Genomic DNA, 26,865 nt, shown 5'->3' with positions numbered 1-26,865 from the left:
AATCAGTTATTTAAGATTAGTTTGCTAAAAAATACCATTTAATGTTGAGAATTTCCTTAAAATCGAGGAACCAGTTGAAAATGCTGGCTGTACTTTTCACACACCTCGGAAACAAATAATTGTTAGCATGAATGTAACATGATGAATCAAATGTTATTGCGCTCCGATCTCCCCTATCGGTTTTACGATGTAGATTTCGCCGCCCTGCCTGGCTCGAATCGACTGATGGACGGACGGTCGGACGGAGGGAGAGTAGTTTTATGTTGAATGTTTGCGTATGTGTGCACCGTAGGAATGGCCGGGTTTCCTCCATTCGAGGGTCGTTTCAGCCGGGTGTTCACATCGGTCTGGCAGTTTTGCTCTGTCCTTCGCAGCTTGGAGAGCGCCGTCTAGATTCTTTTTTTTGTGTTGTTGTTCCCGTTCTGTTTGTGTGTGGAAGATTGAAACGGGTTCAGATGTGTGGATTATTTTCGGAAAGTTTTTCGCAACCATACGACGAGCAGCAGTGAGGGGGAAAACTAGTTTAATTACGTCATATCAATTAAGGGGGAACGACGAGGCACACGCACGCTGAACAGTGCTGGTTTTTCGGAAGTTGCAGTTTGAACAAATTCGACGAAATTCAGAATCTGGAGCTACGAATTTGGATTTATCGTTGCTAACGTCAGTCAGTCAGTCAGATATGTGTGTTTTTGAGGTAAGCGGAAACTTTTATTGCCATTGAGGAAAAATGCATTTCACTTAACACAATCGAAAAGAAAAATGGTGGTTAAATAATATTCCATGAACGAAGAACGTTCCAAATATTTTCCAATGATGGCGTTGAAATAGAAGTGTTTATTTAATTCGTTAAAGTGCTCTCGATAGATCAAATATCAATAACATACAAACTTCAAGTGAAGGAAATTGACCCTTTGGATTATTGAGTGCACAATCGGCGGCAATAATATTACCGTGCAAGTTTATTCAAAAACACTAGAAAGCTATCAAGGTAAAAGATATTAATTCTGGAACAAAACGCAATTGTATGGTTGTCTAACTATCCCCTGTAATCGCTGATAGAAGTGGGTGACATTTTCGTTTCGTCTGGCACAACCGCCATTTTGAAATGAACCAGATTGTTGGTAATACATTGATTCCGCAGAATCTATTTCTGTTAGTGGAACATATTAGAAAGTAGAAAGATTGTCTGAATGTTATATGACAAATCTTATTCTGAACTCTGGGTAGTCGGCTACCGGACAAAACAAACCCTTGGCTCTACATTCCGTTCTGGAACAGTACCAGTCGATAATTTAAGCATGATTCACTTGATAACTGGACGTAAGAAATAACGCCAACATCGCGATTGATTGATGACTGATAGGACAAAATAGTGGGGAATTCGTGGATAAAAGAGAGAAAAGAACGAACTCATTTCGTTTTGGTTTCAATAAAATAAGAAACTTTTCCTGTGATACTTTGCATCATCTTTTGAACACTCTGTTCGCCAACTTCTTAATGCACTGTTCATCTCTAATGCATCTTGAATCACAATTGCCCTATAATTCTTGATCTGAAAAAAATGGATGGAATCTATTATATTTTGTCGGTAACATTTTAGTCAGCAATATTGCCTAGGGTCTTTGCATGCTTCTATGAATGGTAGAATTCTGCTCTTAGAGCACTCTTTCCTTTACAGATTCGAGATCTTCGACTGATTTGTAAAGAACACTTGAGTTTTAACACAGCTGCAAATCGCTTGCCAAATAAGATATGTTTTTTCACCATATCGATTTGGTTTAGTCTTGTTTGAACGTAGAACCGTCTTGAGTTTGTTTTATTTTGTTTATTTGTATCGAAAGAGAAACAGCAGATTAGAACAAAGACTAGCGAAAAACGACAAAAAAGTTACCACTGTGATGGGATTTGTTTTCTCATAAGTAGCAAAGCCTTGGTGTTTGGTTCCTTTGGTGGAATTTGACCTGTTTGTTGAACAGATTTCGCAGGCGGTTCTAAGGGTAAAAAACCTTTGCTGGCTAGTGCAACGATCCTATTTGTTTCCGCATAGTACAAAGCACATAACTTCGAAAATCCAACAAGAGACGCAATTTTGAAAAACCACATAAAAAGAATTTGGTAAAGTTTTGTTTTTTGACGTGAACCCGTCTTACTTCACTATGGGCGCCTTTTCAAAATGATAATCATCAATTTTGGATTAAGTTTTCAGTTGTTTTTTGCATGGATTTTAACGAGTTTTAAAGAGAAAAGCTCACGACCTTTCGTATACTTGCGACAACGGGTTTAAGATATTAAGTAAAGTTCAGCGAAAAATGGACAACGACGGAGAAAATTCCTCAAATCAGTCCTTTTAAGGGCAATAAATGTTCCCCAAAGGATTGCTGAAATATGCATATAATGTTCTTTCAAATTGCTAAATAGTTTGTATTTTCAAAACGGATGTGACAAGTAAGTTTGCTGAAATAAATACCATATTAATTTTCAACTTAAATTTAGAAACGATTTGTTGTGGATTTTTCAATTTTAAATTAATTTATGAACGAATTTGAACATTGCATTTTCAATGTCGTCGTAATCGACCCGGTCCCCTACACAGCCGTTCATTTTTTTTGCTCTCATGTGTTCCGCCTTATACAATTATAACTCGAATTTTAAAATGTAATAATAAATAAAACGGTTTTATAGGTTTCAATGATTATATATTTATTTGAAAGGTTGACTCATGAACTTTTTATGAAAAATGATTCCATTCAAATGACCCCCACGGTTGGCTTGGCAGTAGCCAATACGATCCATCCAATTCTTGTCTTATGTCATCAATAGCAACTTGAATTTCGTGTTTGAGGTCTTCCATTTTTTCTGGATGGTTGTCGTAACATTTATCTTTAACGACGTCCCAAAGAAAATCATCCAACAGCGTCAAGTCGCAGCTTCTCGGGGGCCAATTCAAATCACCATTTCTTCTGATCGTTTTATTTTCCAAGATTGTTCACAGAACATCGATTGTTTTGTTGGCTGTGTGGCACGTAGCGCCATCTTGTTGAATGAAACCAAATATTTTTCATAAAAAAAATAATGATTCAACCTTTCAAATCGATGTATAATCATTGAAATCTATCAAACCGTTTTTGTTTATTGCATTTTTAAATTAGAAGTTTTTCGTTGGACACCCTTTATTTAAACCCTTATAATTCTGCAAGTGAAGCAAAATTCACACAAACAATCAACTAGTACGTGAGATTATCGATTTTCGAAATCGTAGAAAAAGCATCAAATTTTATGTGTGTTCACGTCATCCAGTTATGTCTTTGAAATTACCCACCCGTCTTTTTTATGCAGAGAAAACGCATCGCCGAAAATAAATCTGTAACTAATCCGGAAATCTGCATAAAAATTGATTCACTTCAGCAATTCACATCAAATAAGACTCCAGTGTACAATCAAGTCTATTTTACGCGAATGATATGTATTATCGCGTCAAAAAAAATCGTATGAAAAATCGAATAACTAAAAATTTGCATAAAAAATTCGCATAACTAGAAATGTGAATTTTCCAAAACTTTCACCAATTTATTTCACCAGATGTCTTAGAAATGCATAGAACGTCGACATCTGGTGTGTTATTTTGATTTTTTTTTGAAAATTGTACGCATAATTCATACTTTTCATATTCAACTGCAATAGAATTGACAACATATTCATCATATTTTACGTTTCGCCATCAGCTCATCAGTGTATTAGCAGGTTATCATGTTGGACTACTAGTGCCACCTCGCGGATCAACATAATCCGTTAAGCAGATGTAAAGTACACTGAGGTCTTTTTTACGCAAGGGATAAGTACCGTACAAAAAAAGTACGGGTGTGTAATGTCAGAGACATAACTGGATGTCGTGAATACGAATAAAACTGACACGATTTCTTTATACTTTCGAATTGATAGTTGATCGATTGTGTGAATTGTGAAACTTTCCCCCTTTTCACTACAAGAATTTTAAACAACTTTTGACGTCGATTATCTCATTTCGGATTTGCATATTTCATTGAAAAAAAACTATCAAGATGCTGTACAGGATTCCTTTCTACCTTTTAGAAGGACTAAATTGTGGAATTCTCTACGATATTTAGCACAGTTCGGAACAATTTTCTCGAACGATCTTCGCACAGCGAAAAGTGCACGAAGTAAATCAAATTATTTTGGATTTTGACTAAACTGATGATTTCTACCTTCGAATTGCAAAGAAGTAATCTTAATACTTCCTTAGAGATTTAGAGCCATTAGAACGGCTGATTTTATATAATGTTGTCCACTTTTCGTTTCTCGTTTTCTTTCTCCAATGCAAACGACCAGAAGCTCTGTTGCATGATGCAATCGCTCTTATTTGAGTTGAAATTAGCTAGCCGTGCGTACAAACCGCAAGACATCCGCTCGCAGTGCCAAATTATGCGAAACGGGTTTAATACGTCTTCTCGCCTTGACGACCGGAAGCAAATGAGAACTACGACCTGAGCGTTTGAGGTTTTTAACCACGCAGAAGGTGCGCTCTCCGATCTTGCTGTTTGAATGCGTCTTCTCGCCCCGACGTCTGCTTCCATCCAACACACAAGAAGAAATGATCGATTTTCATTCATTCATTCATTATTTTATTACCGTGACTTTAAAACTAAATTCATTCGTCACGTCAATCGATTTTCGACCACAGTTCCTCTTTTATAACGTTCAGTTGTAGATATGTGCCTGACTACCTCAAAATCGTCGTCCTTGCATGAAAAACTCAAGCTAAAGTACAGAGTTTTTCGCGTTGTTTTCAAATTTCGAGAAAACTTAATTTTTGAGTTGTTTGTTGTTGTCTCACACTGTTCACAATATTATCCTAAATTCCTGATCATATTTTTGATGAAATAGTCAAAGCATTATGATGCTGCCATCAATACATGTCGAGATATTCACGATTAAGTTCTGCCCATTCTTCCATATGGTTAATTTTGAAAAGGCGCCCCATAGTAAAGTAAGTCGTATTCACGACAAAAAATTCACAAAAAGACCGCGCAACTTCGAAAATCCACGTAAAACACGGTAAAACTATATACAAAAAAAATTTATTGTCAAATGTCTTCAAAAATTCATTAAATATCGAGATCTGGTGTTATCTCGACAAAAATTTGTTCGAAAAAAATCAACTTGGCGAGATGCCAAATATCTTAAAAATGCATGAAAGGTCGATATCTAGTGTAATCTCGAAAAATATTTCTTTTGAAGGAAATCGAAATTTTTCTACGGTCCTTCCTGACGTGCCGAAAGAATGGGGCAAATTGTAGTCATTTTGGAGTTTTGGTACCTCTTGGTTCCACCGGTTTGTCCTAAAGTGCACATGGCTAATTTCATATTCATGTTATAATACCCCAAATACTTCGCCTTTTAATCTATGGACAGCCGACTGCCGAGAGTATAGTATATAACTTATTTTAAATAACTGGTGATTCAGTGCTAAATTGAATTGTTGTTTTGTTGGTTTATTGCCAAACTTAATTTTAATTATAACTGATATACCATGTTTCTTCAAAAACTATAAAATTATACTACTATTTTTCACTGTCTCCCTTAGCTCCTTTCCATGTAAGCTAACGGAAGACGATTGCCTCGGAGCTGTCTATAGTCTTTGGGCTCGTTTGAAAACTAGTATTGAGTCTTTGTTTAAAAAGCTTTGTTTTGTTCAAAGGGCTCAAGGCACTTCCAGTTTCGGAGATATAATCGTATAAGTGACGTAACCGACAAATTTGCTTTTTTCTATTCGCTTATTTTCTCAGACATAACATAACCGATTTCGACCGAAACTTAGGCTCTTTTGGAAGCTGCAATATGGCAAGGGATGATGCGTAAAAAGATCAAACTGGAGACTTCCTGTTTTCGAAGATCTGTGGCACTATTTTTTTTTATTTGCATAAATTCGCTTTCTTTCAGTTTTTGCAATTACTAAGTGGAAACATATATTGGAGGAGCCAAATGAATGAAAAACTTACAGAAAAGATGATTTTTTTGGAAAAAGATACGCTCAGAGACAGGACTCGAATCTGCATTCGTATGCATTCCCCTAACTTTGCGTCTGCTTAGCTGTTCAAAGGCGGAGATGACAGTTCAATTTAAACTGCTTTAAGCACTGATGAGCCGAAGGTCAAACATGAAGAAAATTGAAGTAGTAAAACTTAAGTTTTTGCAATGACTGAGCGGAAACATATATTGGAGAAGTCAAATAAATGAAAAAATCACAGAAAAATTGATTCATTGAAAAAAAGATACGTTCAGAGACAGGACTCGAACCTGCGTTCTTATGCATTCCGTGAGAACGCAGGTTCGAGTCCTGTCTCTGAGCGTATATTTTTCTAATAAATCATCTTTTCTGTTAGTTTTTCATTCATTTAGCTTCTCCAATATATGTTTCCGCTCAGTCATTGCAAAAACTGAACTTAGCTATGGCGGCTTTACGTCAAACCAACTAAAATTAATAAATCGGTAGTAAAAATTGTTTTCCTTATAAGTGCCTATCTTGCAATGCATGTATGAGCGGTTGTTAGGAAACATAATCACCTATCTTTGGCACAAAATTTTATCAAGATCGAAAATGTTTTATTTTGTGTAAATCGATTTTAAATTTTTAGTCAATTTTTTCAGCTTTTTTACTCGAAAATTCGACTGGTTTTCTGAAAGTTTTGCCCTTTTCTGAAGACAGTCTAGATCAATTTTGGAAAAAAACAATATATGTAACGTGTTTTTTTTTGTGACAAAGTCTACATGTCCAGAAAGTTTAGTTCAAATCTGAGAGGGTGCTGTCAACATTTGTGTTCGAATTGGTGCAAAATTCGTCTGATATTTTCGGTTCCGGAAATTTTACCGAATAAACAACTGCCCGTTCTACCTGAGTTTGTCTCAAATATTAGCTCAATGAGAATAAAATTGCTATTGTTTATGATGTAAATGATTTTGATCACGAAATCATGAATCATGATTTCAAGAGAAGACAAAACGATTTGATTTTATTTTAATCATAATAATGAAAACGGACTTTTTTCCATGCATGTCTACGAATTTTTCCAAGAGCTTTTATTTACGTTTCGTCTTCTACTATTCAGTGCGTTAGCAGTCCACACTGCACTACTTACCAGTTCCACTCCAACTTCTAAGCATAACGTAACCGGTTTACTTTCAATGTGGATTTTCTATCCTAAATGTATTTGATGGAAATGAGTGTGTGTAGTAAGGAAGCCAAATAACTGGAATAACAAAAGTTTCATGACGGTCGCAGTATGGCTTCAAAGATGAAAAGGTTAGGTTTGTTCTCTGATAATCCGATTAGTTCTTTTTTTTTTTTGCAAATGCTCCAATCCATATGTTGCTTTCGTTTAGAATTTCATGTTCGAACTGGTTTCGAACTTGGTATTGTATGATGCTATGATTCACAAACGGCTCCGTTTTGTTGTTGTTCATTGGCACATGCCGAAGCGTACAGGACTAATTCGACTAAAAAAAGAAAAAGGATCCATTTGAATCTGTATTCGAAGCCAGCTTCACCTGTGGACCCCGAGGGCCGAAAAAATCGACAGCTTAACGGCTGGTGTCGTCTTCTGCTTCACGCATTACTTCAATTTTCAAGCTAGAGTTGGGCTCAGAGACACGACGGCAGCTGCGAAATATCTTTTCATTGAATTTTCTTTTCACGTGCCGCTTCGCCATCCCAAAACCGGGCATATGGCATGCTTTCCATTCGCCTTTCGACCGACCGACCGACCGTCGTCATCATTGGTTCGGTTAACGAGAAGGACAGCTGCAATTTCTTTTCCTTGTTTTGTAGCTGTTCCTAAAACTCGGCAGATGGTTTGTCCGCTTAACTGGCTTAATCTTCTATGATAAGTTTTTATGTGCAGCAGGAGCAGTTGCATTTCCGGAGCGTGCCAACATTTTTTTTTGGGGCAGGTGTCTTATCTTTAATTGGAATACGTGCTTCTGTTCAGCAATTATTGTATTGCTATCTGTGCTCTCTTACTAAACGTGATACAAATCACAACCTGCAGAAGTGCACTCTCGAGACCCATCAGTTCATCAATGGAGTGTAGTTCGGTACCGAAGACCCAATTGCGACCCTAATTTACTGTCAAACGGGTTCTCATTCTCAAGTAACAAGAAAACATACCCGAGTAAAGTACACACGGATATTTGCCCGGTCAACGGAAAACAGCTCTCTCACGACTTTCATTGAAAGTAAAAAAACAGAAACTCGTTCAGCCCCATGATCTGGTCAGAAATTTAACATTTGCCTTTGCGCACTATTTCTGCCTCGCTTGTCTCGGCGGTTGGAATTCGAGCTACTCACAAAAGGCCACCTTTGCGGCTTCACAACCAAGAGAGAACATAGGTAATCATTTTCCATAGCATTTCTTGCACTCCGGTATGTTTCTGTTTTGCTTTGGTGGACCCCTTGATGTCCGTGTGAGTCGTGATTGCTCGGAAGTCAGAGATTGAGACACAGATTGTATGCTGTTTGGTGCATTCCATTCCCAGGCTTCGTACGGATTGGTAAGCGAAGGTTTGGCCCTCCTCGGTTAAAGGTACAACTCTGCCCTGCTGATGGCTTTTGGCAACTGTCAGATAGGATTCTAATATCAGCAAGTCCAGTTTATAAAGGGATTTCTTTATTCAATAATATACCTTGCAAGGCACACTGCTAAAGCTCTAAAATGCCATGGGCATTCTAAAGGGATTGCAATGTGTTCCAGTAAACCGGTTCCAGGTTGGATTTATTGAATTTTCTCCATTATATAGTAGCAATCTGTTCTTAGAAAATTGTTTCGTAATGAACGGCTTTTCTCAGTAAAAAAAAATTCCCTTGAAAACGGCCATCAAAGAGGGCCGAAACGTCGGACAAATTTAAAAACTAATCGTCTGCCTAGCTTTTTTGACTGAGAAAAACCTGTCATCACAATACAACATTTCATATCCAGTCATTAAAGGGCTTATTCTGTTATACTACATGGAATGAAAAGTCCCGGGACTCTCCCAGAAAAGACGTAAATAGTTTCGAACTGTGTATATTTTTATTGACAACAAGCCTCTAGAATACCAAATATCATGTCAATCTATCCACTAGTGTTTGAATGACAGCTGATCGTGTCAGACGAGTTGTAGTTTCCATCAAGCTATAGAAAAAGATGCACCATTCCTCAGTATCCTCCAGACCTGGCCCCCAGCGACTATTATCTATTTCCAAATCGATAAATGGTTTCTTCAGAGCAAGAAGTTTTCGTCGAATGCTGAGGTCATTGCAAAAAACGGAAGCCTATATTGAAGGCTTTGACAATTGTTAAAACTGGCCATCAACAATAATGTTAAAAAAAATTCTAATAATAAGAGAAATACGCATGTACACTGAAGTCTTTTTTTATGCGAATTTACGTACCGCATAACTCTGAAAATTCGCATGAAAAAAACCTCATAACTCTGAAAATTCACATGAAAAAAACCTCATAACTCTGAAACTTCGCATAAAAAAGTCGCGTAAAAAAAACCGCATAAAAAAAGACCGCATAAAAAAGACCTCAGTGTAATTCAAAAATTACGAATTGATGTGATGCATGAATTTTGCAAACAACTTCAAACTGTCGAGCGAAACTCATTTTCGGTTCAGTGATTTTCAACGCACCCTCAAGTAAACTGTGGTATTATGAATAATTCATGATAATTTCAGCAAACCTCGAAAAAAATAGCTCGAAAATTGTTCAGCTTGGTTAAACTAATATTTATTATGATTTATATATTCGCTCATAGAATCTTAGGATACTATCGGATACAAACCATTTCTTCAAGGTTTTGATGCAAATTAAAATTACTGAAATAATGAGGTCCGAAACATGGCCATTTTTTATATAAAACTATCCATAACTTTTTCAAAACTTGTCATGGAGCTCTGAAGTTCTCTAAAATCTTAATATTTTTATAAAAGCTAACACTTTGTAGAACATACCATTTCTCTAGAAATAATGTAAACAAAGTTAGAATAAGAAAAGTGATTTTTTGAAACCTTTCAGTAAAACAATCGAATAATGAGTTAACGGTTATAGTTAGCGAAATGTTTTCTTCAGCAAAGTTACTAGAAATTATGATGGCTACAATATTGTCGAAGACGAAAACTCTTTATCTGCCTCCAGTAAATAGTTAATTTTTTTATTTGTCTTTACACACCTACTGGAGCGTGGTCGTTTGTTTCCATGAGATCGCGTCAATAGCCCTTACAACTTTGCAGAAGACTGTTATTGTTAAAATTTCAGTTGTGTTGTTCAGTCAGGAGAGGTGATTTTTTAGCCCTATTAAATACATCGATTTTTGTCGGAAATTGCTTCTAGAACTATTTGACATTGTGTGCTTCGTTCGTATAGGTGGTATTGTGTTTTCTTCATCCGTATCAGCGCATGGACGTACCGATGCGTTTTATTCGAAGGTTCAGAATTTTTGGACCTTTTTTTTTGCTCACTAAACGAAAGGGGCCCGTACATTCATACATTTCTGTGATTGTCTTAAGACTATCTTATCAATATTTAAAGTGCAAGTCGAAGAACACCTCCTCCATATCATAAGACTAACTTATGGAATATATATTTATAATCCTTATATCTAATTCGTTCTTATCACTTTCGCAGATTATTTTGCCTGCGTGTCGATCTCTATCATCGGAACAGTCTCACTGAAAGAATGTTTTTTCGTTTTTATTAAAATAATTTCTGACAATAATTGGCTTTTTTGAAGCATGCATGCCTTTGCGAACTACTCGAATCAATCTGGATAAACAAGACAGTCAGAAATAATAACTGAATTAATCTTTTTTTATTCTAACAATGAAACGAACTGTTCAAATTCACATTCATCAATTCATATCGATTCCTTTACCATTTTCAGGGCATTCCTCATTTGAGCTTTTATTTGTTTTGTTAAAAGTGAGTTGAAAATTTTACCTCAGCCAAAAAAAAATGAATAATCATGAACATTTTTGTGCAATGTTCTATTAGGATTTTCGACGTGGATTATAAAGACAAGAGTGCTTCAATCGACTTATTTCGACTTTTGGCAGTGTAGCACCATCCTATGTGACTGTAAAAAAAGGTCGGGTGGGTAATGTCACACACATAACTGGAGGACGTGAATTCGAATGAATCTGATTTGCTTCTTTCACACTTCTGACTATAGATATAAGTTGATTGAGTGAATTTTTCAACTTTTACTGACTCGATTGCAGAATTGTAACGGTGCGTCTATGCTGTAGTCGCATAATTATTTGGGAATATTTTAATGGTTCTTAAAAGAATCGATTGTTTATCTGTACCAGAACCAAACTTTTTGACCAGGGTTCAGGAACTGAAACAAAATTCAAGAACTAAACTCCAAATATAGAAAATGGCACAGATTTCAGTTGCAAAATTGGTTGGTTCGGAATCCAACTCAAGATTTCAGGTCATGAATTTCCTGGAATTATGAAACTGACTTTATTTTCAGAATACAGGTTCCGAATTAAAATCTTGGCCTGGATTCTGAACTCCGAACCTTAATCTTAATAAAGGAACTGAGTTCAGGTTTGAAATCTATAACTCCAGAATCCAAGTTCCAAACTCAGTTCTAGCAAGCAGGTTCCGAGTTCTGGAATTGAATTCTAAAACTGAACTCAGCAAATAAATTCTAAAAATGATTTCTGAAATAATTTCTGGTTCAGAAAGCAGTTTCAAAATACAGAGTTTAGAGTTGAAGTCTAACATTGAGAACAGAATACAGGTTTGAAATTTAAGTCAAAAATGTTGTTACAGAATTCGGAAGTTGGAATCCTAATTGCTCCAAAATCTAGTCAAGAAACCAGAATTGGGTTTCAGCTCAGAGGTTTAATTTCTGAACCTGTAATTAGGAACCGAATTCTGAAACTAAATCCTTAACCAGAATGCAGGCCGGACCACAATCTAGGTTCTAATTTCTGTTCCGAAAGTTAGTTCCAGAATTCAATCCAAAATTTAGTTCTCGAATTCATAATCATAATTTGCTGATCAGCTTTCTGATGACACGCAGAAAGAATTATGTTGTTGCGTTGAGTACAACTCGAGATATTAACGATTAAGTTCTACCCATTCCTTCCACAGGGCGAATTTTAAAAAGGCACTCCATAGTAAAGTAAGTCGTATTCACGACAAAACTGGTATAACGAATTCAATCGTGGTCGTAGTACGTCATGTGACGACGTACCGTGAAATGGAGCTTATATGTTATTTTGCATGAACATCTAGGTCGCGAAAAAAAATTTATTCACGTTGAATCCCACAAAGAAATGCTGAGAAAAATCAATCATGGTGCTTCAAATTTGCTATATAACATCTACACAGGTGACGAAACATGGATTTACTCATATGAGCCCGAAACTAAACAGCAGTCGACTCACCCATACAGTTCCAAAAAGAACCAAATCCATTAAAACTTCAAAGAAAATGGTAGCTCGTTTTTTTTTGGGTATAAACGGACATATCGCTACCGTTGATTTAGAGGATCGTGAGACCGTCAATTCCGGTTGGTATACCACCGTTTGTTTGTCAGAAGTTTTTCGTGAAATAAGGAAAACAAACGCAGGACGCAAAATCATTCTTCATCACGATAATGCACTGCACTCTCACACCCGAATATTTGAGCACCCAAAACGCCGAATTGATGAGCCACCCCAACCCGCCCGTATAGTCCTGACTTGGCACCCAACGACTTTTACTTATACTCTTCCGTGAAAGATAATCTACACTGGGGTCTTCTTTAATGCGGTTTCTTTTTACGCGGCTTTTTTCACGCGGATTTCCGATGTTACGCGGTTCTCTTGTTCTGTCTTAGACATGCCTGAAACTTCGAGATCTGGTGTTATCCCGAATTTATTTTCCTGTCAACTCTGACACAAAATTTTCGATTAAAAAAAAGTTCAGATTACACAAGACCTTTAACCTGCCTTTAAATGCTCTGTCATCTCTTTTAGTAGCAAAAAGTCTGTGTTCAAGTTCGACTTTAATATTTCACAAAATGTTCTCAAGCGCGCATTGTCTGTTATGGACGTGGGTGTTCTTCTGGATTCCAAGTTAAATTTGAAGAAGAAGCACATAGAGTTCACTATCTCCAAGGCTTTGAAGCTATTTGGATTTATTTTCCGCGTTACTGAAGAATTCTTGAATATGCTCCTTTTATCTGGTCACCTTATTATCAACACGATATCCAACGCATTAAAGCGATCCAACGCCAATTTGTCCGATTCGCTTTCCGAAGTCTTCCATAGAGATATCCTTCAAACTTAACGAGTTGCCATGACCGCTGCAAATCGATTGGTCTCGATTTATTATCTGCCCTTCTCGATGTTTGTAAGGCTAGTTTTGTGGCAGACCTACTTCAATCGCGAATCGATTGCTCCGAACTATTGCAATTGTTGCAATCAGACATTCAACGACGTAATCTCCGATCCTATTTTTTCGGATTTCCTATGCTAGAACTAACTATGGACATAACGAGCCCATTACCAGCACGTGCCGCATATTTAACAAATATTTCAATTCTTTCGGCTTTCATTTTTTTCCATAAATACGTTTATTTCATAGGCAATATACATAATTTGTTCTTCGCCGTGGCATCCACAATACATAGTACTTTTTTGGCTTCCATTTATCACGTAATGTTATCTAGAAATCGTTTCTCATGTTATTGTCTGATTAGATTTAGTTACTACAGAAGCACTAAATGTAAGGATATGTATCATTTGGATGATTGTGATTGGTTGATGCAAAAGGTGCGGAAGTTTTATGCCTGCAGGAGAGCAAGTTCGACAGAAACTAACTTCAGTGGGTTTTTCCCACTTCAAATTGAAGAATAAAAGATGAGGAGGAATCGTAAGACATTCAGAGTAAAATCCGACAACAAGAGACGGCGCTGTCTCAGAAAACAAAAGCTAAACAGGAGACGATAAATAACAGATCGGCTGAAAAGTTCGTATCGTTTCTATGAGAGGGCGCCACTAGAATTAAATCCATACCATTTTCAGTTAGTACCAACCTTCAAAAGATACGTGTATAAATTTGACAGCTGTCTGATTATTAGTTTGTGAGATACTGCATTTTGAGTGAAGCTACTTTTGATATTATGAAAAAAATGGAAAAAAAGGAATTTCGTGTGTTTATGAAACACTACTTTTTGATGAAAAAAAGTGCCGCCGATACCAAAAAATGGCTTGATGAGTGTTATCCAGACTCTGCACCGGGCGAAGCAACAATTCGTAAGTGGTTTGCAAAATTTCGTACTGGTCATATGAGCACCGAAGACGATGAACGCAGTTGACGTCCAAAAGAGGCTATTACCGATGAAAACGTGAAAAAAATCCACAAAATGATTTTCAATGACCGTAAAGTGAAGTTGATCGAGATAGCTGACACCCTACAGATATCAAAGGAACGTGTTGGGTGCCGCGTGAGCTCACAATCGATCAAAAACAACAACGAATTGATGATTCTGAGCAGTGTTTGGAGCTGTTATATCGAAATAAAACCGATTTTTTTCGTCGATATATAACAATGGACGTAACATGGCTCCATCACTTCACTCCGGAGTCCAATCGACAGTCAGCTGAGTGCACTGCACGCGATGAACCGAACCCAAAGCGTGGAAAGACTCAACAATCGGCCGGTAAGGTTATGGCGTCTGTATTTTGGGATTCGCATGGTATAATTATGTTGAATAATAAAAACGAATTTTGGCAAAAAATGTGTGTTTCTATTAAACGATACGAACTTTTCAGCCGAACTGTTAATTTAAACTGTGATTAAATAGATTAAATCAGATCATCCTGATGTGGTCTACCTTGCAATTCTTCTTACCGAGAAGGAAAAACTTGCCGAGTAAGAAGATCTGGAAGCAAAGTCTTGGCATTACATTCCTTTTATGGAATTTGGCCTTTCTGTTTCAAAAGACTTCGCAGCCGATTCATATAGCGTACAGAGTCATTTTGCATGGCTAAGTACTATGGATTATCCTACTGACGCTAAGAATCCTCCTTCCAGGTCGGGGCTCGAACATACGACAACTGGCTTGTAAAGACCAGCGTCCTATGCATTGAACCGCCGACCCGGGAAGTTTACAGTAACTAAGGACATAACAATATGGAAAATGAAAATGAAATCGTTTTCATGGGGTTTCTCAAAGTGACGTTCTGTAAGCGGACTTATTTATTGTGTTTATATGACAAACTTATGCAGATTGTTCGATTATAATCAAGTGGATTTTCAAGTTCTGCGGTAAGAATCACCTGCATAAAAATAGTGTTGTAAACACTTCGCTCGAATATCGCGCTTTTTAATTTTCAACTTCGCGCGGAATTGGCGCGTTTTGATTTTGAAATTTTTCGTAACAACCCTGCAAAGTATTTTGATCATCTAGGGGGTTCCGGAGCTACAGGGTGAAGTGTGTTTAAAATTTCAAACTGTAGAATGACGATGCAAAGAACGTAGAAAAAATCTTCTTAATTTGTTCAAAACTTTTACGATTTGCCGGTTACTGTCCCAAAAGATAATATAATAATACATTTGTGTGGAATTATCGAGTCTCTTATACAGGCCCGTACCCAGGATTTCGTTTCGGGAGGGGCCCAAAGATAACAAAAATAATGTTACTGAAGATTGCTTATGTAACCAATTCTCAGTGTGCCTTTTACGGGTGTTTTTAATAGACACTTTAAACTTTTCCACTGGAACTGTTATTGTATTACATTATTGTCTGAGACCTTCTGAATAATTATATATCTGTTTTTGATTTCGGGAGGGGCCCGTGTTCAAATGGATGTAATCGAAAAACTACGAATAGGATTGTTCGAAAACAAACAATGTCAAAAGTTTTGCTTTCCAGTTGTATTGGGGATTTTATATTTCAACTAGCTGACCCGTCGAACTTCGTCTCGCCTAAAGCGTATTTGTTCGAATTTATGTTTTCGGATAGCAGAATTGTCAGTCGACTAAGTGGTTAACGTTTCTCTCCATTATTTTTCTGATTACTTAACCTACAATCAACGGAATTCGACACTCATTCGCTTTAGCTCAAAACAGAATATCACCAAAAATTAATGTGAAAATGTAAAATACTTCTGTTAAGCAAAAATGGAGCAAAAGTATAGATTGTCATCTCATCCTTTGAGTCAATGCATTGAACAGAGATCCCTCTCTACTGGCTTTGACATAAAGGATATAAGGTGCCACGTTTTCTCTTCCAGGTGTCAAGTTTTCTTAATCGATAAAAAAGCTCACTAAGTAGAATTTTTTATTGATAAACTATTGATAAACACAATGTTGAAGAGTTTCTCTTCTAGAGTTGTTTATTCGGTAGAGTAGGATATATTTACAATTTGTATATAGCCCAAGTAACCAAAAGTTCGTAAAAAGAAAGATTTGGCTTAAGCAGCATACAAAGTAATCTGAACAGTCTGTTTTTAAGAAATTACTCATACTTGAATGTTCACTCGACGCAACAGAACAAACTTTGAAGCAGTTTCGTGTACAGCTTTTAAGCAGCGAGAAAGTTTTCTCAGAACTTTTTCTGTACGTTCAAGTTGCCAAACAGTGCCACGCGTACTTTAGAGCTCTCATAAAGTGGATATTTTTCAGGTTCTGTGGAATTTTTGGTTGCTTAGAGAGACTACGCTAAAATTTTGATTAGATATCATACCAATTTGAAGATTCTTCACAGAATATTAAATATAAATTGGCATTCTCAGTCCATTATGGTGATCATCTTGAACATTGATATCTAGTTGCCATTTATTGTGTGCGCTTAGTCTAATCTAAATCATTAGAGAGCAAAATGCAAGTAAAATTTCTTAGTGTGACTACAGCACAATCTTTTCATTGATTTATTAAAAAATGTTCTGATTTGTTAAACTCGCGCCACTGAACACAATTAATAAAGTGGTAAATTATATCAGCCCATTTCCTCCTGCATACAGCGGTTTTTTAAAACAGTCATATGCATTCCGTCATTGAGTCATTTGGCAAGCAATAATTTTGATACCCGATTGAGCACGTGGCTTGAAATCAAGTATTCATGTGAAATATCCACACTAATAAACTCGTTGCGCGCCAAACATTTTTTTCAACGATCTAGTATTCTTTCCTTCAACGGCCAAGCACTTATGCAACTCGTTGCGCGTCTAACATCAATCGAAGATCTAGCAATCATTGGTGACTTTTTCAGTGGAAAATTCCATTGTCCACACAAAACAACTTTATGGATTTTTCCAAGGGGAGAGTCGCTTAACACAAACTATATTGTGCCTCTAAAAAAACACGTGATATACTGTGAGTCTAATGGCGTTTTCGTTTTTAATTTGCACTACACCGGTGCAGTGCTACACTGAGGCATGAATAAACGAACAAAAATGACGAAAACATAAACAGTAACCATTGACTACAATACACGATTCCATTGCACAGAGCTACACCAAACTTTTGATGAGTGCTACACCAGTGGTATCGGTGCAGAAAAAGTGTAGCACTGGTGTAGTGCAATTGGTAAAAACGAACGGTTTCAGTGCAGTTTTCGCTACACCAGTGTAGTGCAATTTAAAAACGAAAACGACATAAGTGTGCCACGCTGTGCCCCATGAAACAGCTACTTGTCAAAACTGAGCCCTTTGTGTACCGCACGGAACGACCGAAATTAGCTCTGCGCCTAATTCGTATTACTGTTTTTGAATTAGTTGATTTTAACAACAAAATTTCCAAATAACTATAAAATTAGGTAAAATTGAGAATTTACTTTGATGAAAAAACTCTTATTTTTAGAGAATGTGTTTAGTTAGTGAATATCCTGGACACAAACCAGCAATATTTCAATCCAACACGAAATTCTCATTGACAACTAATTTTGTTATTAAAATCAGAAAATTTGTTTCTATTTATCTATCACCATCATTACTGAAGGACAGCACAAAGAAAACAAAACTGAAATGGGTATTATTAACAAGTTTATTAGCCAAAAACTCATGAGAAGTGTCAAAGCAAAACAATCCATTAAAAAGCTAAAAATGACAGTCTTATTGAAACTGCTTGAAAATTGTTTTGATGTTTTTCGCATGTATTCGATATATCTTTATTTAAATTACTAAACCGATATGTAAAAATGTCGTAAACTGTTAGTGGAAATCGTATTTATTCAGAATTTGTGCGCACTTGAAGCGATTGTGCGTAATAATGTTTTTACGCGGAACAGTGAAGTGAATTTCGAATGTTTCACCCTAATTGTGATGAAATTTTTTTGTATCTTCAAACCTTCCGAGCTGCGCCGTCCGGTGTACTACTTGTATTCGGTTTTTGTTTTCCGAGTGCTCAAAGTTTTCAGTGAGAATGAAGAAAACAGTTATTTAGAAGAAAAAAATTCAAAAAGATGTTTATGTTTCGTTTATGCCTTTTTCTCCAATACAACATCGTATTTATACCTGCCAATATAGAAAAGACAACCGCGTCTGAAATTTTGTCGGCAGTAGTGTGCCATCTAGTGGCTAGTAGTCATTACGGTGTTACCGTTTCGGTAACAGGGCGCCATATAGCTTCAGATTGCAGAAGCCAATTCAACCATTCATATTGGTTGAAAATAACATTTTATTTCTTTAATTCAACTAAAAAATTAGTTGAATGGAAATGAAATGTGCCTAAGCTAAGAAATGACAGCACGTTTAATTTGTGAATTCAACTAAAAAAATAGTCATTTCAACAAATATTTTATTATTACTAAGGGAATGAGAATAAAAAATCTAAATTAGCAAAAGTAAAATTTTTTAGTTGTCTCAAAAAATAACTAACTAAAATCAGCAAATCAACTAAATTTTTCGCGAAAATGCTGATTTCGGTCGTTCCGTGCGCAACTGTGCAACTGTATGAAAACGAAAGTGCCAATATTGAAAAATGCACCAACGCATTGTTTCAATGTGTGATTGGCACATTGTTCTAAGCGTCCTCCCCTTGGATTTTTCCCACTTTTCCGGTAATTTTTCCTATTTTTGTTGATGTACGACCCGGTGGGGGTAAAAACTGATCAAACAAAAAGAGAATCATGTAAATCCGTCCATCCGTTCTTACGTGATGCGATTACGAAGAATGATCTCTGCATTTTTATATATATAGACTAGCGGACCCCTGCACACTTCGTAGCGCAATAATATTAGATTAGATGTAGAAAATCAAAACTACTTATCAATTTGATTGATTATTGAAGAAAATTATAATTATAATGTTCTATGATAGTGGCCCCAACCTTTTTATGTCGCGGACAACAGGACAAAATATATAAAACCGATGGTTTACCGAAACGCAAACAGGCAGCGTACAATTTACTATCCGAAAAAACTCTAAATTCACGCTACAGACTCATAACGATTATTGACGGTAATAAAAAAGTTAAACGGATGAGAAAATGACGTTCAAATTGAAATGGCATAGTAGTTGGCATCGTTGGAATGCGTGGAATAAAAACTTTTTTTTCTTCTAATTTGCCGTTCAAAATTGTTGTCTCGACAACATTTGCAATTAACTTTTGAACTTTTATTTTTTTTTCTGTACTTCTTCCTCTATTGTCTGTACTTCATTTTGTAATTTGTGTGCTTTTTTCTGTAATTTGTGTGTTTTTTCCTGTACTTTCTGTGCTTGTTTCAGAATTTGTTCCTGTACGTTCTATATCTGCTCCAGTACTTTCTGTATTTGGTCCTGTAACTTTTGTACTTATGTCTATACCATCTGCTCATTCTGTACCTTTTTCTGCACTCTCTGCACTTGTGCCAGTACTTCCTTTACTTGTTTCCTTAATTTCTGTACTTGGTTTTGTACTTTCTGCACTTGTTCCTGTACCTTCTTTATTTTTTTTTTCCTGAACTTAGCTTCTGTACTTGTTCCTTTTATTTCTGTACCTGTAGCTGTCCCTGTGAATTTCTCACAGCTCAAAAATTATCTTTGGATGAAAATTAGTTCGAATACTCTTAAATAAAAATAATCGAACGACCCTCATGATTGCTCGAGAATTGTGAAGTAGAATGGTAGAGTGTTCTGTAAAAATGAATCATCTGACAATTGTTTTTGATTCGATCTCAACATTTTTCCCCAATTCAGGTATACACGTACACTTCGCACTTTAAAGCCGTTTTTCCCTGCTCTTAAAAGTCCCAAATGATTCAAGCAAAATACAACCAAAATCAGTTTGACGGTTTATGAGCAAGAGAGTGAATCATTCGAATAGGTAAATCATGTCGATGAGTTCCCAATTCTCGGTTCAATCGATGTAATTTAAAAACAGAAGGCAAACGGGATGGTTCGAGTACATTGAACGAAACTGTTCATAGTTACTCAAATGCAAATAATTTAAAATTTCGGAATACTCTGGGTTGATATAATTCGAATCGCGTTTGGGCCAATTGAAGACATCTGACTCAAACCTCAACTTGCAATTTGAAGCAATTGACGAAATTTGGAGGTCGTTTCGAGAAAAATTTACACAAAATCCCGTCCAAAAAATCCTTCAGAGATATAGAGCGGGAATTGCTTATGAAAAATTTAAGCCGAAAAAAAACAGAAAACATCCTTCTAATTCGAATGGAATCGTTCCAAAAAGTAGAGAGCCGAACAGTTTTGGTGTTGGAGTTAACGGTCTTAATTTGAAGTGGCAGCTGAGGTGTGCTGATCCTGTTGTCTCAGTGCATTGTGAAAGCAATAATTATATCTATCAAGAAGATACAATTCACATTTCTGGAATTTTAGGAAAACAACTAATCATAAAAAAACGTTTATCACTTTCTTTTCTCATAATCGTTTTATAGTTTGACTTCATGGTATTGAACCCAAATTTATATATCGGAAAATGGAAACCGTAGACTGTTCATTTGGTGCCCTTACTTAATTGAACATGTGATTCGAAATAAAGAAACACGTGAATCAAGTAGGCTCAGTGAAATTTTTGCACAAATCAGCTCGTTTGGCGCCAAACGGTTTTATTAATAATTTAGTATTCATATTTTGCTCTCCAGCGGGCAGCAACATTGTATAACTCGATACGCGCCAAACAATCATCGGAGATCTAGCATGCATTGAGTGGAAAATTTCCAATTCTAAACGAACCAATTTTCTAGTTTTTCTCTACTTTCCCGAAGGATTTTGCTTATGTACTAAAGCTTAAAACCTCCGCATAAACCTTTCGTCACCTTTCGAACAAAAAAAATCATTTGAAGATCGGCCCACGCATACCAGAGAACATTAGCAACACACACTTTTTTCGCTATTATTTTATATATATAGATAGATGTAGACATTTTTACCATTATCAGCTCTTATCTTAGTGATAAGATTGAGTATATAACGTATCTTCTTTGGAAAAACATATTTCAGACTATATTTGGCCCGTTAACTGGTTGAACCGGTTGTTATTAGTGAATATCGAGTTTAATTTTTTGTATTGTGAAATTACAAATTAATTTCAATTTCAATTAATTTATCACGGCCTCAATTCATCGTGGGGATTTTCTAATTTAATCAATTGCAGTTTAATATTAGTTAAAGATATCCTAATCTAAAAATTTTCCCTTAATATTTCACACGTTTTCAACGTTTCCAATTTTGCTTATCCGGTTTTTTTCCGTTCTCTGTTTTTTCGTTTCCACAGATCAGTTATTTCTCATCTGGACCCACAAGCTGTCATCGTCAACATTCTCATCATCGTCATCATCAACATCATCAGTGAGCGAACGCGATCAAACTGAGAACTGAGAGATCAGTGAGAGAGAGCGAAACTCCAGCGCAAAGATTTGTAAACAGACACAGGATCGGAGCGTTAAACTGGAAGCTGTTTTCCACTCAGTATCCGTTCAACCATCGCAACCGTTGGATAGTCTAGAGGCTTTTTGTTTTTGTATTCTTTCTTCAGACTATCCTTCTAAAAAGAAAAACAAGTGAGACAAAAACAGAGAAATTCAAAATGACCGCACAAGTTCTATCGACACCACGGGATTATACGGATAACAAAGGAAAGGAAGATCAATCGTACAGTTTGACCGGACCATCGGTTTCCTATCACATAGAAGCGAATCGGTACGAGTCATTCCGGAACTGGCCAGTGTTATTCATCAGTATAACCGAACTTGCCCGGTACGGTTTTTACTATGTGGGACCGAACGATATGGTCAAGTGTTACTTTTGTCGGGTCGAAATCGGTTTGTGGGAACCGACCGATAATGTGCTTTCGGAACATTTAAGATGGTCACCGTACTGTCCGCTGTTGCGGAAACGTCCGACAAACAATGTGCCGATCGATGGTAGTTTCCTGGATCAGCTTCCCGAGCCCAGCTATGACACGTGCGGCATACGGATACGGGAAAATTCCGTAGCGGAAAATGGCTACTCGTCGTCGGACAGAAGCAGCACCGGTTCGCTGTCATCGCCGCCCAGTTCTCTAACGTCCGAATCGAGCATGATGTCGGGTGATCGAGCGGTTTCCGAGCCACACCATCCGCCGGAACCGCAGCAAAGACGGCCCGAGTATCCTAACTATGCCATCGAAGCTAAACGGTTGGAAAGCTACGAGGATTGGCCGAAGTTTATGAAACAAAAACCCAAGGAGCTCAGTGATGCAGGTTTTTTCTATACCGGCAAGAGTGATCGAGTCAAATGTTTCAGCTGTGGAGGGGGGCTGAAAGACTGGGAAGCCGAAGATGAACCCTGGGAACAGCATGCCATGTGGTATAGTAATTGTGAGTACCTGAAACTAATGAAGGGAGAAGAGTATATCGCCCAGTGTTTGGAGAAGAAAAATAACCCACCCACAACGTCCGAACAACAGCAAGTGCACCAACCTCAGGATTTTGGCCCTTCACGTTCACCACAGCCTTCGACCTCGAGAATGGCATCGTCGGCGAACGGTTCACAGCCTTCATCCGAATCGTCTAGTTTAAGTACATCGTTTGAAGATGTTAACCCTAGCTTCAGCACGCTACGCAACAGTCAATCACCTGTAGACCAAACCGCTAGCAGTGGTATCGAGGAGGACGAAGATGAACCCAACCGAAAGTTGGACACCAGCCGAACGTGCAAAATTTGCTATGTTAACGAGTACAACACGGCGTTTTCGCCGTGCGGTCACGTGGTAGCTTGTGCAAAGTGTGCCTCTTCGGTCACCAAGTGCCCACTGTGTCGGAAACCATTTACCAACGTGATGCGAATCTATCTTATGTGAAACGGTCCATCAAAAAACACACTGGACGTAAATTGGTTGAACGCCTAGACCACCCATCCTGTGGTCTGAATGCTGCTCAGTTTTATGGGAGTCCTTGTTACAAAAAAAAGTCGCGTATGGGCAGAGTGGGAACCTGCTGAGCAAGTTGATATCTTAACGTTATTTAATAAAAAATTAACATATAGCATGTTTATTATTTATCTATCGTTTCAAACAGAACAAAAGTACAGAAATTGCAGGTTTTTTGTTTTTCAATTGCAAATCAACAATCATTTGAGCGAATAACAAAAAAAATCGCAGCAAGCGTGTGGTATTTTTTTTCTTCTTTTCATTGCGTGACTCTTATATATCATAGACTCCCGGTAGCCGAAGGGTTCAATCACAGCTACACCGTAAACAGAGATTCGTACTGAAACGAATATGGTTTACTTTTGCTCAGGTTGTGAACCATTTCGTGAATGGGTTCTAGTGTAAATCATTCACGGAATGGTTCACGGTCTTTGTAATGTATCCTACCTAGTGTGTGCATTGCTTGCAGTGCTACTACTAATTTTTACGCTTGCTTCACACTGATACACATGATCATTTCTGTATATAGATACATTTTAAAACTTTGGAATTCACATAATTAGACTAGGACTTTATTATATTATAAAAATGGAAAAAAAATCGAAGATAAAGAATGTAACTGAAATCGCTGTATTGTTTTTTTTTTATCTCTGAAAGAAATATTTAGTGCGCTTGGACAAGTTTATGACTAGCTTATCTCCGGTCAACTTGGCGCCAATGGAAAAACACTCACGAGTCAATGCAGATAAAGAATCACTCCATGTCGCAAGCCAAAACAAGAGCAACGTGTGGGATCACATGTATCTGCTATTAGACACATGACTTTATTTGGATCAGTCATCTAGAGAATCACCCGTAAATAGATAATATTTGCCAATGACTTCCACCATTCTGTGAGTGTGTGTTTGTGTGTGTGTCAGTTTCGGTGACGTTTGTGTAGTAGCAACAAAAAAAAAAAACAAGTTTCCATACATACAAACCAATCAAGTGATCGAGCTCAAGTCGAACGGGTGTTGCTAATTTTCGAAGCGATCGAGTATTTAGCTGGCACGACTGAAAATTGAGACAAACAGAAACAACGAGTAATTTGGCGCACTGTTCGAAAGTGGCGCATAACTGTACAGGTTGAAATGCGGAGATGATTCTCGCAATACTCGATGATTCTGAGATCATTCGTGTATCGCTTCCAAGTAATAAAAGACGGCTGCTATTTACTAGGAATTACGCCAGTGTTGATAGCCTTCCGTGTCTTCTGGGAACTCTTTTTGATTCGTCGATAATTCAGTTGCTGTGATAACCCTGTTCAAGAATGTCGGCACGCAGCAAGTATACGATTCATGGTCGAAGTATGACCTTCACATCCGGTGCAGTTCACGTGCACTAACAGCGGAACAATTAGCGTCTAGATTCAATTTGCTCCATCATGAGTTGTTTACGAATTCAACAAAAACAATAACCAAACACTTACAACCTAAATTACGTTGTAGGTTCGCATTCGGGATACCGATGAAAACAAAAACACTGCCTGTTTTTCCAACATTCCGCTTACTCTAGATGACATAATCACAAACAACCGCAAGTTTGTATTCAAATCATTTGAGCAATGCGATAATTGGTATGGTTGGATGAGTCACTCGGGTTTACTGCGTAGCCTTCGTGATTCTTTCCACGCTGCATCTCCGGCCTGCATCCTATATTATCAACATTTGAGGAAATTTTTCTACCATCATCTAAAGGGTCATATTTTCAATTTCGAACCCAACGCAATAACAATACGAGTGCTATATGTTATCTTTTGAACTGTACCTTGGAAAAATATTATTGTTTGTTCTTATTCTAGGTCACCCGTGTTGATAATCTAAGGTGAAAACGATAATTATGTTGTTGTTCGTTCACCATTTCTTCAGAACAAAACCAGACTTGCTGCCAGTGCTGTAAAACTTCATTCAATTCAATTGAAACTGAATGTGGAACATATTGACGATCTCTCTAATGCAGTAAACTTCACTCTCTGACACACACAACGTTTGCTGACGGCCCGAACGGGCAGCATTCAGTCATCACTCGTTTCTCTTCAATCGAGGCTCAGTTCAACCACCGTCAGTTGATCTCTTGAAGTAACTAACAAAATATCTCTTTCAATAGTGTGAGAGCGGCCTTCAAATGAGGTTCATGTAAACATTCGAATTGGTTCAAGATAATAGATTAAAGACAAACCAGATAGCTGAAATATCAATCACAGAATACACATAAATTAATTGTTTCCTCCTTCAGTTTTCATTTTTAATACTTTACTCCATTTATAATTCTATTCGTTCGAACTTGCTTACTACCAAGAGCGAAGGCAATGAAGGAGCTACACTACTTGGCACTTGAAACTGAGCAAGCAAAACTTCAAATGACTATCAACGATTAATCAACTGACGATGAATTCCGGGAGCTTCACTTGAAAATGAAAGCAAAAGTCAAATGAATTAGTAGGGATATGCTGACGGTCAGCGGCCATAAATTTCATTTTTATCTTATATTATTCGATTGAAAATGAAATTTTACCGCACTGCTTGCTGCACTGTTTTCTGTTAAGTCTACCTTTCTTTCAGTGTATATATTGATAGTATTTTTTTTTTAAATAACTATTTATTGGAATATGAGTTAAAATTAAATTATTAAGATTTAAATTGGGTGTTCAGCCACAAGTGGTGACTTTTCAGCCCTATTATATATATGATTTGGTTATTACCATGAGGACATCATTTGCTTCCGCAATTCTGAGATTTTTGTGTAGGGAAAATTCTAAACTTGTATTGTGTAATGGGGGAAAGGAACTTATATACTAACTTACTAACTAATACAGAGAGCGAATCGATTCGATTGAAGATTGCATCCATTTTTGTCGGAATTTGCTTATAATATTATGTGACATTACATCTAATGGTTCTATATTTGTGAGTCTGTGTAACTCATTTGTACTAAACCAGGGAGGACGCTCCAAAATCATTTTCAGAATTTTATTCTGAATCCTTTGAAGGGTTTTCTTCCTGATGGAACAACAATTTGACCAAATTGGTACTGCATAAAGCATGGCTGGTCTGAAAATTTGTTTATAAATTAACCATTTGTTTTTTAGTCAGAGCTTAGAATTTCTGTTTATAAGAGGATATAAACATTTAATATATTTATTACACTTTGCCTGTATTCCTTCAATGTGATCCTTGAAAGTGAGTGTTGGCGCTAGCCGGGACCCTACGTTGTGTTTAATTAAATCCTCACCAGGATATTTCAGCGAAGCGACGGCAGCTATTTGTCGGTCGACCTTACTTGCATTCGCACTGCAGTACACCGGTAGCGAACAGCAATGCAACTAACGGGTTCTGCAAACAGCCACAGCGGTCACCAAAGCAGCCAAAGGAGCAGAAGACGAACAGCCACAAACAAACAGCTGCACTGATAAAACTCACAACTGGATGAACCTTGGCGGACTCTTGCCAATAAAAAAACTACACTATT

The 26,865-nt window shown here is 37.1% G+C and overlaps 1 protein-coding gene across 3 annotated transcripts in view; it reads left to right on the top strand.

The window, feature by feature from the left end:
* LOC131434428 (death-associated inhibitor of apoptosis 1) overlaps positions 1-23,983 on the top strand; it is a 53,620-nt gene extending 29,637 nt beyond the window's left edge. Inside the window, exons 1-2 of one of the 3 annotated variants that reach the window (XM_058601128.1) lie at positions 350-697; positions 21,724-23,983. In XM_058601128.1, coding sequence (XP_058457111.1) covers positions 22,036-23,289 — 1,254 coding nt within the window. In that variant the 5' untranslated portion in view covers positions 350-697; positions 21,724-22,035 and the 3' untranslated portion in view covers positions 23,290-23,983. Of the gene's footprint in view, positions 1-349; positions 698-21,473; positions 21,491-21,723 lie in introns of those variants that run through there. The other 2 variants (XM_058601129.1, XM_058601127.1) reach the window with 2 other exon arrangements.
* The last annotated feature ends 2,882 nt before the right edge of the window (positions 23,984-26,865 follow it).

The sequence above is a fragment of the Malaya genurostris genome, chromosome 3 (assembly GCF_030247185.1).
Source record: "Malaya genurostris strain Urasoe2022 chromosome 3, Malgen_1.1, whole genome shotgun sequence".
Lineage (NCBI taxonomy): Eukaryota > Metazoa > Arthropoda > Insecta > Diptera > Culicidae > Malaya > Malaya genurostris.
This window is presented reverse-complemented; position numbering and strand designations above follow the sequence as displayed.